The sequence below is a fragment of the Theobroma cacao genome, chromosome 3 (genome assembly GCF_000208745.1).
Source record: "Theobroma cacao cultivar B97-61/B2 chromosome 3, Criollo_cocoa_genome_V2, whole genome shotgun sequence".
Lineage (NCBI taxonomy): Eukaryota > Viridiplantae > Streptophyta > Magnoliopsida > Malvales > Malvaceae > Theobroma > Theobroma cacao.
The window spans coordinates 23847192-23865401 of NC_030852.1; the positions used below are offsets into that span (position 1 = coordinate 23847192).

General features: G+C 32.4%; 1 protein-coding gene across 1 annotated transcript; it reads right to left on the reverse strand.

Moving 5' to 3' along the window:
- On the reverse strand, window positions 539-8382 carry LOC18604876 (squamosa promoter-binding-like protein 6). Its single transcript, XM_018118300.1, has 4 exons — window positions 7198-8382; window positions 6392-6528; window positions 2410-3306; window positions 539-936 (listed from the first exon to the last, which is right to left on the reverse strand). Exons 1-3 carry the CDS (start codon window positions 7860-7862, stop codon window positions 2426-2428), a joined length of 1683 nt encoding a protein of 560 aa, XP_017973789.1. The 5' UTR covers window positions 7863-8382; the 3' UTR covers window positions 539-936; window positions 2410-2425.

Sequence of the window (18210 nt, forward strand, 5' to 3'; positions counted from 1 at the left end):
TATAAATACTATGGAATTGCTGGATACTTTTTGTCAATATGGGCATTCATAAATCTTGCTGGCACCATCACTTTCAGCAGGGTCTCAAAAAATACTGGTAATAAACAGTGGACAAAAATTGAGTTCTTCAGTTGGCATTTAGAAGTGCTTACTGCATTGTTTTTTTTTTATATTAACTTCCAAAAGCAAGTACAAAATGACAATCTCATGTCAATTCCATTGGAAGTTCAGAATCTAAGTGTTAAGAGCATGTGAAGAAGAACCACAAAATTATAGAAATCAAGTATCAGATGTCTTATTAACAGTGAAAATGCAAACAAGTATTTGTCATTATATTATGATCTAGAACTACAGAAGTGAGACTAGATGAAATTGTTCAACAACATTGAACGGAACATGACGGGAAAGCATATTAGGAGACAATGTGAATGTGGATATGACCTTTGGGCCATTTATTATTCACTTGTCGGGAAGGAATGACTTCCTGATTATATAAACAAAGTCCAGCTGAAATTAAATAAAAAAAAAAAATCAAGTATTAACAATGAAAATGCAAACAAGTATTTGTCATTATATTATGATCTAGAACTACAGAAGTGAGACTAGATGAAATTGTTCAACAACATTGAACGGAACATGACGGGGAAGCATATTAGGAGACAAAGTGAATGTGGATATGACCTTTGGGCCATTTATTATTCACTTGTCGGGAAGGAATGACTTCCTGATTATATAAACAAAGTCTAGCTGAAATTAAATAAAAAAAAAAAAATCAAGCTGTTAGCAGCTGCTGAGAAGTTTAGATTAGCATCTGAACTTTCTCATCATTTTCTCTCCCTAATGCTTTTATGTTACTCCGAGATCAAGTATAGATGTCTCCAGAGCTGCACACCTTTTAGCACATTGCACTCCTCTCCCATAGCACAGTGTTTGGTCCTAAGACAACAAATTAAGAAGGTAGAAAGCAGCATTTAGATTAAATTCAAGTAGTGCACAAATGTGTGCTTGCCTTATAAACATTTTAACAATGAGACTACTTCAAACTGATACAAAATTTGTTTTGGGATAAATAACTATCTTTTATTTGATATGAGCCAGGCACCGTACCTGGATTTAGCATGACCAATATTTTAGATCTATTCAAGTAGAGATAAAGCTAATGTACTACCATATTCTCCTAATTATCCTACTTTTCAGAGAGGGAAAAACGAGAGTGGTTGTGGTGGAGATTAAGGGAACGAGATGAATATTCCATTCATTGTTGGTTTTGAGAACTTCTACCTTAAAAAGAGAAGCTTAAAGATTAAAATCAATGATTCATCAACATATTGAAGCAATGTCAATTTTGTCACCCACCGAACGAGCAAACTAAAATCATCTTATGCTACCTAGTAAGTTTCTACATTTGCCACTCAGTGTTCATTTTAGTTCCACTGCTCATCATTCCCCATTTCCCTTGTTTACATGATAATTCCATCTGGCCGCAAAATATTGCAATTTGAATGCCTTATGATCTCAATTCCATGATTTCATGCAAGACAATGCTGCCCATCACTACGGCCTTGACAATCATTTTCTGATGCACCACAACTTTCTTGCTATCAATTATCCACAAACCATTTAGTAAATAAAGGCACTACTCACAAGTACAAGATTGCTCCTAATCACCTTAAATGGAGGTAAGAGGCACGAGTGTTCAGTGTATGCTAAGAAATCTTTTGGTGATAGTAGAATGATTGTGATGGCAATAGCTGTAGTGGTAGCACTCCTTTGCTTTGCTTTGAAATCTTTTCACCCACCATCTTGAAGTGTTGTCAAATCACTATCTACATTATGCCTAAGTTGTGAATTAAGTTCCATCAAACATGGTTTTAACAGAAAATTATTGTATCCATTATTGTACCCAAGCAAGCAACCATTGCCAACAAAGAATGACATGTATGTAATGTATTAGCAAATGCTGCTTCTGCCCCACATCATTTAATTGCCAGAGCATAGAAGCTGAGTCCATATTCTCCAGCATACTTGATAAAAAGATTAACACTGCACAATGAGGAACCACATGGTTTCTTCTAAGCAATTATTCACACTTTTAGCTTTCAGGAAAGATGACATCAGCTTAAGTCATTGCTAATATATATCCGATAGTGATTTAAAGTTCTGCTGATTAACTCAATCATATTTTCAGCCAAATTTTGTTTTATAGCTACACTGTTCCAGTTTCAATGAGGTAAATTATTTATTAGAAATATCATATGATAATGATCTCACAGAAAAAGGAAAAGATCATAGAGCATCCCCATTTTATCTTGCTAACACTTTCTCCCTTGCATTTTCGAGTAGGTATTCATGCAGTCATCATGTCAACAAAGATATTCGATAATGAACATTTTAAACATCTTTACTTACCTTATTTTTCATGTACTTAAGTGATTCGGAGGCAGCAGAAAGCCTCATTTTCCTGCTTCACCTGCATCGATTGTCTTTGATGCTCCACTCGCTGAAGCTGTGATGAAAGCTGAAGCAAGTCAATTGTTGGTCCATCTTCGCACGATAGGCGATCCTTGGTATTCATGAATTCCGAATCTTGGTAAATCCCACCAGAGATATCAAAGTTGGCAGCTTCACTACCATCAGATATCAGTAGGGGTCCCAGGTGACTCCCTTCAGTTGAATTCATCCCTGATGAAGAGAACTTATTTGAAACCCCAGTAGTTGAAGTCTGCGAGCTAACTCCAATGAGCTTTCCTGAGACTTGACTCATGTTGTAATGGGTATGGCTGCCTGGAATGACAAGGGAACGAGACATGGGAATTCCTGATGAATGGCTTGAAGAGTTCTGTGATTGAGATGACAGAAGAGAGAGAGCACAACCAGAATCTGAAATCCCAGATAGTCCTTGAATGGTTGATGCAGCATCAAAAACATTGATGTCTTCACTTCCTAATGAGGTGTCCTGGAATAAAGGGCGTGATACAGAATTTGGGCCACCAAAGCCATGTGGATATCTTGCATTGTTCACACTCAAAATGCCTCCAGTGGCTGCATTATCTTCATTACCATGAAAAGAGGGAAACAGTTTCTCAATACTGCTAGGATGGTAGGGGGATTTTAAATGAAAATGCCCATCCATGATGGGAATGGCGGGAAGAGGGCTGTAATCAGTCCCATCTTCAACTTTTATCCGCTTGCCCCATTCATTTGTTACATACTTATCAGGATGCAAAAGGCCACTAGGTAGTATATCTTGGCAAATAAAGGATGCAGTTGTCAACATAGTACCATGAAATCTGCCACCAGCAAAACCTGCATAATGTTGGGAGAATTTATACAATATAAAATTTCACAGATAATTCATGACACCAACAGCAATGCAAAAATAGGGACAAAGTAGTCATCTTTTATAAATAATTTCATATTTTTAGCATCATAGAAAGTCATAAGCATACCAAATTATTCGATTACAAGAGAAAAACATAGCTCAAATACTTGGGACATTAACGCTCTGAGGAATTTTATGACATAGTTCAGAACACTGAAAAAATTTAGATAATGTAAATACCAAACATATAAATGGACATTTTCTTCAGAATCAACTAAGTCCAAGCCCCATGCACTTGATTATGGTCTGCTACTGACATGCCACTTCTTTGCCAAACCTTATGACATGCAGATTATTCAAGCTAACATTTCCTGTTAACAGTAGCATTACTGACATTTTCACAAATTGTAAGTGCTCAACAACAGTGATTTTTCTGCAGAGCCTTGCATACCATTTTGTACCGTCATTGCTTGACTCTATCTAGAACTTCCATTTTGCTGCACAGCAAAATTGTTCTACCAAACCTCATATTTCTTAATACTATGGGCAAGCAATATGCCATATTTTATCTCCAGGGCAATCATTTCAGCATAAATTTTACTTTCGATCAGAACTCAAGTTTTTGCTATGATTGGTTATGTACTAATCTTTCACCTCTACATTGTAATTTGAGCTAGCAATTTCCTCCAAAAGTCTACAGTTAGTTCATATACAAATATGGTTCATGCAAAGAAATAACTCTAAAAGGGGTTTTCCCCTTGAGGGGGCATTATGGTCTGAAAATGTTGTGGAGACCAAATCAGTAATCTAGCAGAGAGAGCGAGAAAAATGACCTATATCACACAAGATTTAGCACCATCTAGATTGACAATGCCATGTACCCTTCCCAAAATCAAGTCCCATGGCAGCCGTGTTCAACAAAGTCAGAGAACAGGCACAGTATTTTGGTTACAATGTAACAAATACCACATAGATGTGTACTTTTAGCATATCTGCAAGAAGTGTCGAGAAGTAAATACAGATAAGTGTCTTACATATTATAGACTGCAACTCTTAATGGCTACTCAAAACCAGGCACAATTTTTTTTTTTTTGGTGAAAATAAGGATTTTGAATCAGTCTTCACTTTTCTATCAGGAAATAGCAGGTTTAGTTTTTTAGGTTTAATCTAATAATGTAGAGGTGTGCTATGTAAAGTACATGAATACAGAAAAAATCTGAAGTATTGCATTTTAGGATCAATCGAAAAATGATGAAGAACATCAGAAACAAGCATGTTAGTTACACTTTCACAATGCAACTGCGCAAGCAATGCTAGTATTTCAAGTGATTTCTGTAGCTAACTTATGATAACTGATAATATGGCTAATATTGGACATGCTATCTTTGAGAAAGCCCAAACAAGGGGGGAGTGTGGTGGAGTGGTAATATTCCCCTTGGAACTACCATTGGAAATAAGTCTGGAACCATAAATCCTCACAACCTATAAACAATGCAAATTAACCAGTCATATGACCAGTATATATGAAATCAATGTAGCATACAGTCCGTCAAGAAGAAGCAGCTTATTAAGCTAAAACACAACCTATTTGATTGTCACACCTATACCCCGTAGCATCTTTGAGCACCAATGGGCAGAGCATGCCTTTGTATTATCTTGAATCAGAAGTGCAAGGCAGTTATTCATGTCATCACTAAATCACATTCCAAGCAGCTGAGTCAATCCAGTTGAAACTTTTCAGGTTCACCTTGCTTGATCAACAAGTGAATCAAATTCAAGTTTCGTATTTGGCTCATTTTAATATATATTAGTGCATGCCGATCTGGCATTAAAATGAATTGATAGATGGCACCACTGATAACACATTTGAGTATATGCATGCATACTCAAAATCAAGCTTGAGCTTGAGTTTGAATTGATTCACATTGCATGATGAAATAAACTCAGCTGAACTCAAGCTTTATAAATCTTTCAAACTGATCTTGAGCCTGAGGAGATTAGCTTGTTTCAGACTCGGAAAAAAGTATGAGTTTAGAATTTTTGTGTTGAGCTACATTCAACTCCTTGCTGTTTTGTTCCAAGCGGTTCTCTCCAACTCCCAGTTTAATTGGGAATAATTTGGTGAAAATGCATGAAATCTACTTAATGATAAGATGAAATACCACTCAGGTATTGAGCATATGCCCCTCAATTTACTAGAAGGCAACATCTTATGACATGGAGTCAGTCTCTTGGATTGAGAAATCCTCAGCAGAAGCTCCTCATAGATGAGTTAAGCATAAGCCCCCAAAGAACATAACTAACTCATAATGCTCGAATAAAGCTCTGAATGCTCCATACAACTTCAGAGTTCTGACACTATCGTCCAGTTTTAATTTGCGGTGCATGCAAATTTGCCAGTTAATATTGGAGTTTATGACATTAAGTGGATGTTTATACATAATATTTTATATTGGAAAGTGAAGGCTTCACTTCACATAAAATTTAATCTACTGGGAGGCCCAGGAAAGGATCATTGTGAAGATGTTGTATACAATTTAATAAAGAAATCTAATTCATGAGAACTAAATTTAGAGAATGTTAATCTGATCACGTATGGAAATATTAACCAATTAAGCAAAAAAGTTATTGCACTAAACTTAAAAAAGTGGGTAAAGAGATGGTAAAAACTCCGAAATTAAAAGCATCCTGTCGGATCAGAAATTTCCACATTTAGGCAAGTCCTTAAAATTCAGAGGAAGCTCCTCAAGATAATTGGAAAGAACAAAAGAAGTCTACCGGTTTAGTTTGGGTGTAGTTTACTATATAGCCAGTCAAACACCTAATATTCCAAGTGTTTTTGAACTGAACTATCAATCAAAGAATTAAAAACAATATAATTTTTTATGTTAACAAGATAGGCAAACCATTATGTCTTTAGCAAGCTTTGTAGCCAGCCAAGGTGCCAGGATAGTAAGCAATTGTAGGTCAAACACATACAGATGCAAATGAGCACAGTGCCCCCACCCCAGCCTACACACACAGAGATTATATGAATGACTGAGATCAGGTATGATGTAGGTTTAATACCATTATATTGCTGAAGTAACCTTCCACTTCTCCCAGAGTGAATACCAATTTGAGGTTTTCTCCGCCGCTCATTGTGGCCAGCGAGGCGTTTACGACAGCTGCGCTTACCATCATCAAATTCAGCCAGCAAATGAAACCTGAATGGTCAAAAGCTAGGATATATTATAGCAGGAATAAGGCCCAAGGATGGTAACTGAGCCAAGTTCTACATTAACAAAGTTGACCTTCAATGATATTTATTAAGATTCCAAATCAGCCAATCTTTCAAACGTGTAGGTTCTATATTTTTTCCTGAAACACTTTTGGACCAGAGAAATCCATTGGAATAACCAGAAATTTTTTTGTTAAAAAAAAAGGAGTTACTTATAGGGAAAAAAAAGGTCTATACAATCTGTGTGATAGTTAAAATCAAGCAACAATGTAAAGATATTAATGCAGGCAAACCATCCCAAGAGATTAGGGGAGAATGACATAGAAAGACAGAGGGAACATTAGACAACCCCCCAGCCCCCCAAAAAAAAAATTGATGGCAACCTGTAAAGCAAATCTGGAAAATAATCCAATTTTGTAAACTATACAACAATGACAATAGAAAAAGATACACAATTGGAACAATTCCGAGGTCCCAAAACCGCTTTTTTATTCATACGATGACACAGGAAAAGGAATTAAAAAAAAAAACTGTGAAATTACTATATTTTTAACTTGACAAGATTAATAATCGTTTTTCTCTTTTCTGGTTTTATTTTCTATGCTATTTCTGCTAATTGAAGGAGCCAAAAAGGACTTCTATAAGTAAAACTGACCTGCTGCATTGTTGACAAAACCGTTGTTCAATTCCATTAACAATAACTTTTGCAGTTTTTGAGTGAACCTCACAAACTTTGTGCCTCTTGTGGTAGTCTTTTGCGGAAGTGAGATCCTTGTTACAACCATAAACTTGGCAATAGGTGGTATGAGAATTTACTCCAGCTGCTCGAACTCTCTTTGGGGGTGTAGATGACTCAGATGAAGATAACATGGGGGCCCCTATAGAAAAACTAGAATTTCGGCCATCTCTATGATCAGGAAACCTTCCCAGCTTTAAATCTATGAGTGAAGATTCCCGACTATTAGAGTCCACGACAGAGCTTGAAAACTTCGAAGTAGACTCATCCTCCCCAGAGAAGGCATTCAGGGTAGCCATAATCGGATTTACAGTTCTTCCCCGACTAACTTTGCTACTTAAAACATCCCCAATTGAATCATTAGGCAACTGTTTTCCTATGAATTCTCCATACCCCAATTCCCCAAAAGCATGATTCTCAATTGCTTGTTGTCCTGAGACTAGCATGTTGTTGCTAAAACTATACGGACCTTTTAACTCCCAGTTCATCAAGGCGCTTCTATTTCTTGCATAAGAATCAGAAGGTGAAATTGCTGCATCGGATACAGACCCTTTCTCCCCAGAAACATAACTCCAGGACTCCATTACATGCAATAGGACCACCCAAGTAAAAATTAAACCAAGTTCAATTCAAGCCAAAAAACCAAAAAGCTATCCTCCTTAACCTTTCATCACAATATGTTGATCTCCAAAACCTCAGCTGAGTCTCAAAATAAACTTTTTATAGACCCCTGCAACATTAGCCAGGAAAGTACACTCGAAGAATCAAGACCAAGACAAGCAGAGAAACCCAAATTCCCTTTTTTTTCTTTTTGAAGTACTAAATTTATGGAAAGTTCAACTCTTGATTGTCAAATGCACTTCACCAAAGAAAAAGGAAAGAAAACCCATTAGGAAAAGTCAAAAACCCAAAACAATAAACAGCTACAAGAATTACTTGACGACCCAACTTGTATTCAATGAAGTAAAAGCTCAGGAAACAAAGAAAGAATGCTAAATGCAAGAGTAGAGACAAGTAACACAGTATGAAAATAATGCAAAACAACAGTAAACAGCTCAGACACTGGAAGAAGAAAAAGCTCTTTACTGAGTTTGCAAAAAAAAAAGTTAAAAAAAGTTGCTCAATGATTATGAGAGAGAGAGAGAGAGAGAGAGAAAGAAGTGTACTTCACCGGTATAGAGTGAAGTAATGGTACAATGAAATGGTGAGAGAGAGAGAGAGGCAGACACAAGAAACTCAGTAAAAATGATTTGTGGGTGTCCCAAACTCCATGGAAGAAGAGAGCTTATGTGGTTGCTATTTTAAGAGAGCAGAAAAACAATTTTTTCCCCTTTCTAAACTACTTTCAGAGCCTTCTTAATTCCAAACATTGTTTAGTAAGCATTGGAACTTGCGATGTCCACCCTTCGTCGTGATATTTCCCAAAACTTAGACTTTCAAATGCACTACCAACCAATACAGTGTGTGAAGTTCTTTCTTAACTCGACCAGCTTTTTATATGTGTATTATTCTCAATATACTTAAAAGAAACTAATTATTCAATTATTAAGTGTCACACATGACAATTGTATAAAAGTTAATAATTAGAGCAATTTTTGAAATTTATTTCTTCTCAACAACTTGTCAACAAGGCACTAGCCATATCATATTCAATTCCATCTTAAACTTTGAATATAATTGTTAGAAGATTATTTCAATAAAAGTCCTTCACAATTTTTAAAAAAAATTTAGTTCATGGATTTTTTTTAATTATTCTTTTACCTTGCTTTAGGCCTTGAATATTTGGTCCATGATAATCACTGCCTTCATGGTATTTGTTGCTTTACTCAATGATAATCAATATGACACAAGGAGGAAAAAAGTAATCAAGGGACATGTAAAATAAGGGATCAAAATTTATATTTCTAACTGCAATATAAAGCTTTTATCAAGTTTTGCACCTTCTTGTTATCTAAGCTTAACTTTAATTAGACATAATAATATACATAGTAGAAGACAAGGGGATTTATTGCAAATATTATTTGCTTTTGGAAGCAAAATAAAAATGGAGTGAGAACATAAAAATTAAGTCTTAACCACATCTTTATTATTATTTATGACATCAGTTGGGTAAAGGCTTGATCCTAGAGAGTTTTGTTTTTTCCCCCCTCTTATTTTGGTTTTTTGCGTGCAGGAGATGCTTAATCCTAGGTAAGCTGCTGAATTGCTCATAACTACATCCCTAATATCCCCAGCACCATATGGAAGCTTGGACTTTTCAACAGCCCTTCCCAAGTTTATCCCCAATTAATAGCTTACCTATACCTTGCCTATGTGCATAGGTAATTGAAACATATACACGTGGGAATTTTGGAAATTCTGCCTAGACTCAAGAGGGCAAATATAGGGTGCCAAAACTTTTTCTTTTTCCCCTTTCAAATGCCCTTTAAAGCAAAAGAGTATATATAGGTATGTTTTTGTTGTTAATGTATAATTCCCAAAAAGTGTTTGACAATTATCTAACACAAGTTTACTCCCTAAACCAATTTAAAATTGGAAATAAAATTTTTTGTTAATACATAAAGATTTTGAATTACACAAGGAGAGGTAATTTTTTACTATTTCATAAATCTCTTTCCATCAATATATATGATATCAAAATCAGAATCTCAAGTTTTAACTATTAAAATGTTTGATTAAGAAATTAAAATAAAAAATGTACATGTGTATGTGTTGGGTTGGGTTTTTAATTTAATTATCTTAAATCCAAGTAGTACCCGAATCATAGGGGAGCTATCAATATATGCATGCAACACGTAACAGTTAGGCTAAGCTTAGATTTTTTAGTAAATGAAGTTTGATAAACTAGTAGGGGTAACTCTATTTTTTAAATTTACAGTACAAAATGAATTACAACGTGAGGAATTGGTAAGCAAGTAAAGGAGATTAATCTATTTATTTATTTATATTGAAAAGGAAAGGTCGCTCTAAAAGTAAAAGTTATTCAGAAGAAAAAGGTGTGCTGGAAAAGCATGAGATTAGCAAAAGAATTGAAGAAAGCAAACAGCCAAGCCATGCAAGGAAGAAAGGGAGGGCGATAATTCAGTGAGAGTGACGCGTAACAAGTCTCAATGCAGTGTCTCCACACTCAATCATGCTGGGATCTAGAAGACAGGCCCCACTCTCTGCATTTAACCCTTCTTCCCCCACATGTCCACATCTTGCTACACCTAGCATTAGCAACCCCCTGCTATCGTTGTCAAACCCGTCCCGTAGCCGCGTTCTTTACACGAGCACCCTAGTGCGTCTGGGTCATTGACACTGTCTCTCGTTTCCACCATTTCTCAAGGGATTCCCTTCGGTCGGAGGGAACGAAAGAAAGGGCATCAAAATTTTTAATCCATTTGCCTTTTTATTTCAAGTTCAAAAAGGACTTAGCCTTTCAAGGGTCTTTTTGTCTTTTTATTTTGAGACCATAAAACCGATAGAGAGAAACGGGGGTTAACAGGCGTGGGAGGATGAGATGGTTGGCAAAAAAGGCAGAGAAAAAGTGAGGAAAGATCGGCCAGCGACGGAGGCAGGGGAGAGAAACTTGCAGGGGAGTGTCAATACCTCTTCCCCCCTTGCTGCTGATTGACGCTAGCCGAGTCAGATCGTCTGGCTCCGCCTTCACCAGTGAGGGCTGGACCAGATTTGGCCAGAAAAATGCCTGCTGCAATAATAGAGATAAAATTGAATAAAAAGGGCAAGAATATAAAATTAAAAAATGTTTTGTTTTTTTCTTTTTTTTTTCAAATAAAATAATATAAATTAGAATGACTTAAGAAAAAAAATTATTAAGTATATACAGATACTCAATAATTTTGTTTTTTTATGAGAACATATTTTTGATTTCTTTTAAAAAGAAGACAAAATCTTTCCAAAAATAAAATAAAAATCTGAATTCCTTTCATTATTTTTATTTGTTTTCTCATATTTTTCAATTTTTTATGCTTTTTTCTTTTAGATAATTTATTTAAAAACTATAATTTAAAAAATATTATTTAAAATATCAATATGTAAACTTTGACGAATAAATTTGTATCTTTTAAAATAAAAAAACATATGTTTTGATTTTTAATTTCTTTCTTTGAAAATAGTTTGGACTTTTTCTTTGTTGTTTTTCTTTATTTTCTCCCTTGGGTTTTTTACCATTTTTTTAATTATTTTCAATAAAAAAGTTATAATTGAAGATTACTTTTGAAAAAAATGTTATACAAAATAAGAGTTTTAAGGGTAAAACACTTTTACTTTTTAAATTTTAATCGAAATTATTCGAAAGTTTATTAGTTTTTGAAATGAACACTCCGTCTTAAAATATAAATACTATTAACAGAAATTATGAAAATATTAAAATGTCATTTCTTTTTTAGTAATTTAAAAAATTATAATTATATTTTTAAAAAATAAGGAGCACCAATCGATGCTCCTTAACTCACCAAGAAAGGGGAGCACCGGCCAAGATCAATGCTCCCCAAAGGAGGTGAGCACTAGATCGGGGCTCCGAAGATGAGGTTTTTTTTTATATAAAAAAATAAAATTATATAATAGTAATCATAAAAATTAATTAATGGTAAAATTATCTTTTTACTTTTACTACATCAACAAGTTAACGGAAATATTAAAAATTAGACTTATGTGTCTAACGAAAAATAATTTTTTGGGACAAAATGTTTATTTCAAAAACTAATTGACCTTCATATAATTTCTATCAAAGCTTAAGAGATAAGGGTATTTTACTCTAATTTTAATCTATTCGATGAAATTCAACTTCATAATCAGCTAGTAAAAATGAAATTACAGAAATTATTGCATGATATTATTTTTTAAAAAATTGTGATTATTTCTTTTGTCCATATTTATAGCAGCTTGTTTACATTACAAATTAAAATTAGGTAAAATAAAAATTTTGAACAAAAAATACAGCTTATACTACTACTTAGGGATATTATTACTTACCCCATTACTTTTATTTTAATTGTTTTTTTTTTCATGACCTGACAATAATTTATTGCATAAATTCAAAAATAAGATGTACTAATTCCTAAATGAATCTATTAGTTAAAAAATGAAATATTCGGAGTAATGCTACTGCATATTGTCACATTAAGTGTAAAAAATAATTAGTGTTATTTTTTTAAAAAATAAGGTAGAATAAAAAGTTAGAATAAAAGCATTAGAACAAATATATTCTTTGCACAAAGTGAAAAGATAGGGTTGATTGAACGTATACAGAAGAAAGAAAAAATAAGTACAAAGGTGAGTATAGAGAGATTATTCATGCATCATTTTATAATTTGATTTGGTTTTTATGCAATTTTATTAATTGAATTGTGATTCTTAACGTGTGATCATACCAATTCAATAGAGATTAAGTATTAATAAAAATAATACAAATAACATTATGATCCGGTATATGTGATGTTAAGTTATCCAGTGAGAAACAACTCTTCTTTCACTTAAAAAAATCTGACTATATTCATCTCAATTTCTAAGCTTTAGAGTGCATTCTTGGGGACATAGCCAATCCATCAATTTTACTCATTGTAATATTCATCTCACATATATAGGATAGGAACAGAATATAAACATCTCATTGTCCAGTAAGTTCAAATATCTTTTTGGTCCAATTGCTTTATATTTTTTTTCCCATAATGATCAATAATCTAAACCATGCTGTTATCAATCTATAAAACTAAATTATTATGTCCTTTCTGAAATTCTCTTTCTCTTAATACCGAGACCTAGAAACCTCCTCATATGGTTTTATAAACCAAAACTCCAAAAATTTGCAAAGTAAATAATTTCTTTATATTAGTATATACATCCTTATTTTTTTAATATCTTAACAAATTCATTACGGGGTGCAAAAAAGTGAAATTAATTAAAACTTTTGGTTTTTTTTTTAAGATTTATTATGGCGCCCTCAATGTTGACAATGTAAATCAATGCATTTACGATTTTTATAAATATCAACTTCATTAGTGTTATTGAGCACCGATTAAAATTTCCTTTTTTTTAAATTAGAAAACTAAAAGCGGGAGATCCAATTTCTTTTAGCATTTAAACAACGTATAACTACTGAGATTGTAAATTATTCGAAATCTGAAAGAAAAAAAAAAGAGAAATAATTACACTATATAAAAATGATATAAATTTTAAGGGACAAAATTTTAATGCTTATTATTCATATTATTATATATTGTAGGGCCCTTTTATCATTTTTGGCACTACATAGGTTCTATCTTTATTATAAATATAACTTCACGATGAAAGATACATACATATATATATATATATATTAAGGAAATGTTAACCAAACATTAATGAAGGTGATAATTATAGTTGGAAATTTTTAAATTTTAATTACTCATAAAATATGATAAATAATGGACAAAGTTGATTAAGTCTGACCCAAAAAATGAGAAATGAACATTTCATTGGAAATGGAAGAAGTATTGAGTTGCTTTTATGTTAATCTAATAAAAGTTTTCTAGCCATGGATAAACTTTCTAAACGATTTATAACTCTTCACATGTAGACTGGAATATTATGTCATGAGGTTAATTAAGCCTAATAAAATAGAAAAAAGAAAAGGTATTGCGAAAAACAAAGGATATCAGTCTACCAAGCTCCATATACATTAGTTTGCTTTTCTTTTTTCTTTTTTTTTTCAGATGAGATTACTTGTATTAATAGATACAACCTAAGGAAGCACATGTATAACACAATTATCACATTTAAAAAGAAATTAATGAATAAATTAAAGAAATTCATAAAATTTAAAGATTTCAGGGTTTTTTTTTGTCATTTATAACAGTTACGTTTTTAAATAAATGTCAAATTTTATTAAATTCTCAAATGTATCAAAATATAAAGAGAATTTTGACCACGTTGAGTGTTGACCAAGAAGAAAATTACTACTACTACTTTTTTTTTTTAAAGGCATTCTGAAAATTACTACTACTTAATTTGTTGGTCAAAATTGATGAGTTTGATAAACCAACTCAATTCTTTCAAACAAAGTGAAAAGAAAGAATATAGATGACGTTTGGTACTTTACAATACAATGTAATTGCAAGTATAATATGATTGCTAGCAACATGATTACAGAAAAGATAACATTACAGTGTTTGATATATTTGTAAAGTAATGATTAAAATGCAAGAAAGATAACATTGTAATGTTTGGTTTACAAGTATTTTGCTGAAAATGTAATGTCAATTTCAAAAATTATCCTTATTTATTAAAATACAAGTTTAATATCCTTGTATTTTTTTATTGTTAATTTTTATATAATATCATGTCTTAAATATATTTTCAATGTCATATATTTTATTTTTATTATAATTTTAGATATTTTATTTTCATTTTTAATATAATTTTTTATATTATATATATTATTTTAATTTTTTTCTTTAAAGACAATATAAATTTTATTAATAATTACCATAACTATGAGAATAATAAAAAGACATTCTCGAAATCTATATAAAAAAATAAATTATAATATTATAAAATATTTTTAACAAAGTAACAAAGTTGAAAAGTAAAAATGTCTATAATCATATTACAGAGTGCAATGCAATCTGATTGCATTAGTTTTAGGCAGCAATCACATTACAACCATTAGTTGTAATGTGATTACCTAGCAATTTTACATTACCGCGGTTTGTTACAAAACAAACATTATAATGTAATTTAATTAGGCACATTGTAGGGAATATGCTCATACTTTACTTGTAACAAACACTACAATAAATGTATCCATGATGATGATTAAGTATAAGAAAAATTATTCTATATATCATCAATGAGTTTTTAAATTTCAAAAAAATATATTTTTACGAGAGCTGAGAGCTTCAAATACTTTAATTTTAAATTATTATTTTGTATATGAATAATAAAATTTTTGAACTTTGCAAATGAGATCATAAATAATTAATACAAGCCTATTTTGTAATTATTTAATTTATTAGTTTTTTAGTTATAATCTAACAAATATGTTACAATTTTGTAAATACATTTATGGAAGTTAAAAATGGTACAGGTCCATAGGATAAGTTTTTATTTTTCTTTTTCTTTTTATAATTTTCTTCCATGTGAGACTATACTCACTGAAAAATCAAAATTGATTGATCTTATCTTTGTTGCACTTTATTTGCTTTTTGTGTTACGACCAAGATTGCCTCCAAGCCCGAAGAGTTCTCTTACACAGAAAAACAGAATATTTATTGTCCTTATCTCCAAGTACATAGCACTGCTTTATTTATTAATTAAGGCATGTGCATACTAGGAAAAATCATCGTGTTCTTATCGCTCAAAATTTGTTTTCTAACTGAAAAATAATTTTATTTTGAAATCCAATTTTTCTAACAATTAATGTTAGTATTAAAAATATAAATTATACAAGTGCTTAACCTCATGAGTTTGTAAATTGAATTGAATTGAAGTTTCGTTTGTCTTGTTTTTCCCTTCTCTTGTAAATCTCTCTCTCTCTCTCTCCCTGTGTGATGCATGCATTTGGGTGAAAGCCAAGCTCCATACACTTGGAGCCTCATGCCACAAGAATAAAAATCTTCCGAAAAAGATATTGAAAAAAAGTTAATTGAAGGAATAAATTTGTTGTCCATGAATATTTGCATATATTGATATTCATTCTCCATATTTTTTCCATTGGAAAATTGGTCATGTTGAGCAATTCCGCACGACTCATCAATCATCTCAAGTCAAAAAAAGGATGGTCCTTAACTCACTTAAGAGGATTTTAAACACATTTTTCTTTTTTTCAGTGTGCATCATTTAATTGGTTTTGGGACTTATAAAAAAGTTGAGAAAATATCTTCCCATGTTCTTATCACATTTGAATACAATTCAACATCTTATTATCATTTAAAACAAACAAACAAACTTTATACTGCACCAGTCCCACTCACGTTTAGAACCACACAATCTGAAAGCAGATATTTTATGGGAAGCCCCTAACCCCTGAATAAAACACTGATACTTCTTTTCAACAGAGAATACAGATTCTCATGTTCCTCTTACTTTCGGCCCTCATATAGCCAAAGAGATTCCTCAAAAGTTCTTCAACTAATTGAAGTAGAACAAATATTTTGGAATTGATGTTTGAAACCTTAGTTGGATAACTTGTAACCAGTGGCCAAACTTGTATACAAACTAGTGCAGTAGTGGTAGCCTAGAAAGTAAAAATCCTCATGTAATTGTGTAATTTGAGTAAAACAATGACAGAAAAATAAAGTGAAAAGATTTGTGGAGAAATAAAGGGATCATAGATCTAAAACTTTTGCAAATCAGTGATACTTTTGAATAGTGGGAAAATCTTATCCCAAAAAGTTGAAATGCTCAAATAATATATATTGGATATTTGAATTCAAAGTTGCAATAAAATGAGGACATTCTTGGCTGTAAGATGTAGCCATTTCTGAGCCATTGGTAAAACTGGTGGTGAGTTGTGGGAAATAATAAGATAAAATACTTTCATCTTTCAAGAGTTTGATTGAAATTATACAGAGATTTATTAGTTTTCAAAATAAACACTCCGTCTCAAAAGAATTTCTCTCTGGACACATAGGTTCAGCTGTTAATTAAGTGTTAATGTTTCTGTTAATTTGATGATGTAACAATATTAGAAAAATAATTTTACCTTTTATTAATTTAAAAAATTAGTATTATATAATTTTATTAATTTTTTTTAAAAGAGAGAGAGCCCCAATCAAGCTTCTCAAGGGAGCACTAGATCTGGTGCTCCGTTAGAGAGCCCAATCGAGGTTTGGTGCTCTCAGGGAGTACCGATCTAGTGCTCTCCATGAGTAGGAGGCCGACGCAAGGACGCAACTGGTCGACTTAAGAGAAAGAAAACACTAGAAAAAAGAAAAAAGTATTTTAGACATTTCATATTTAATATTAACATCGTTTAGATGTTTGGGATAAAGTATCTATTTTGAAAATCAATAAATTTTTATATAACTTCGATTAAAACTTAAATAATAAAGATATTTTACTCAAAATAATAACAGATGCGTTAAAGAGAAGGAGAATTCAGAATATTTCGATTCCATTAAATTAGCAAAGGGAGCTAGTAAATGCCTTTTTGGGTTTTTGGGCTAACGGAAGAGGTGTGGTAGACTATTAAGATAGGTATAGAGTGGGGAGAATTGCCAAACCTACTTCTCCAATTAGGTGAGCCTTGTTTGATGAACAAGAGGGTCGTGAAAGCACCACTATAACAAATTCATGGACAACAACTAAAAGCCAGTAAGTCCCCAATATAGACAACTGTACCGTAGACAAGTATTGGTGGGTCACATGGTCCCCAACTCTTTAATTTCAACATTTCATGCGTGATATGGTTTTTACCCTTTCTCTTCCCCCAGCTTCATGGCTGTCGACAAATTTCCCCATGAAAGTGAAATATCATAAAGTAAAAACGAAAAAGGGGAGTTGCACACTTGTTGCAATATTTCCGGGAAAGAAGACACTGTCATAACGTATAACCCTTTATTCTAATAGCTTCTCTCACCGCCACAATTCCCTTGTTATTATGGACATCATTTTAATATGGGTCATTGTATCCTACTTTGCCACAATTGTTGACTTTTTGCTTTTCATATCCAACCAGTGTCAATTGAATGTTGTAGTTATGCTAAAGTTAGCACATAGGAGCTGTTGAATTAATGAGCAGCTTAATATCATCAAAAGTTGTTAAACATTCCAGTATAAAATATATTCTTGGACCCTCACCTGATAACTTAGATTTTTAGAATTTTAGAATACATTTGGTTCACATAATGAAATAGAAAGGGAATAGAGTGGTTATTCCGTACAAATATAATAAGAGATGAATAGTTATTATATAATTTGGTTCATGAGAATGGAATAGGATAGAAGTTA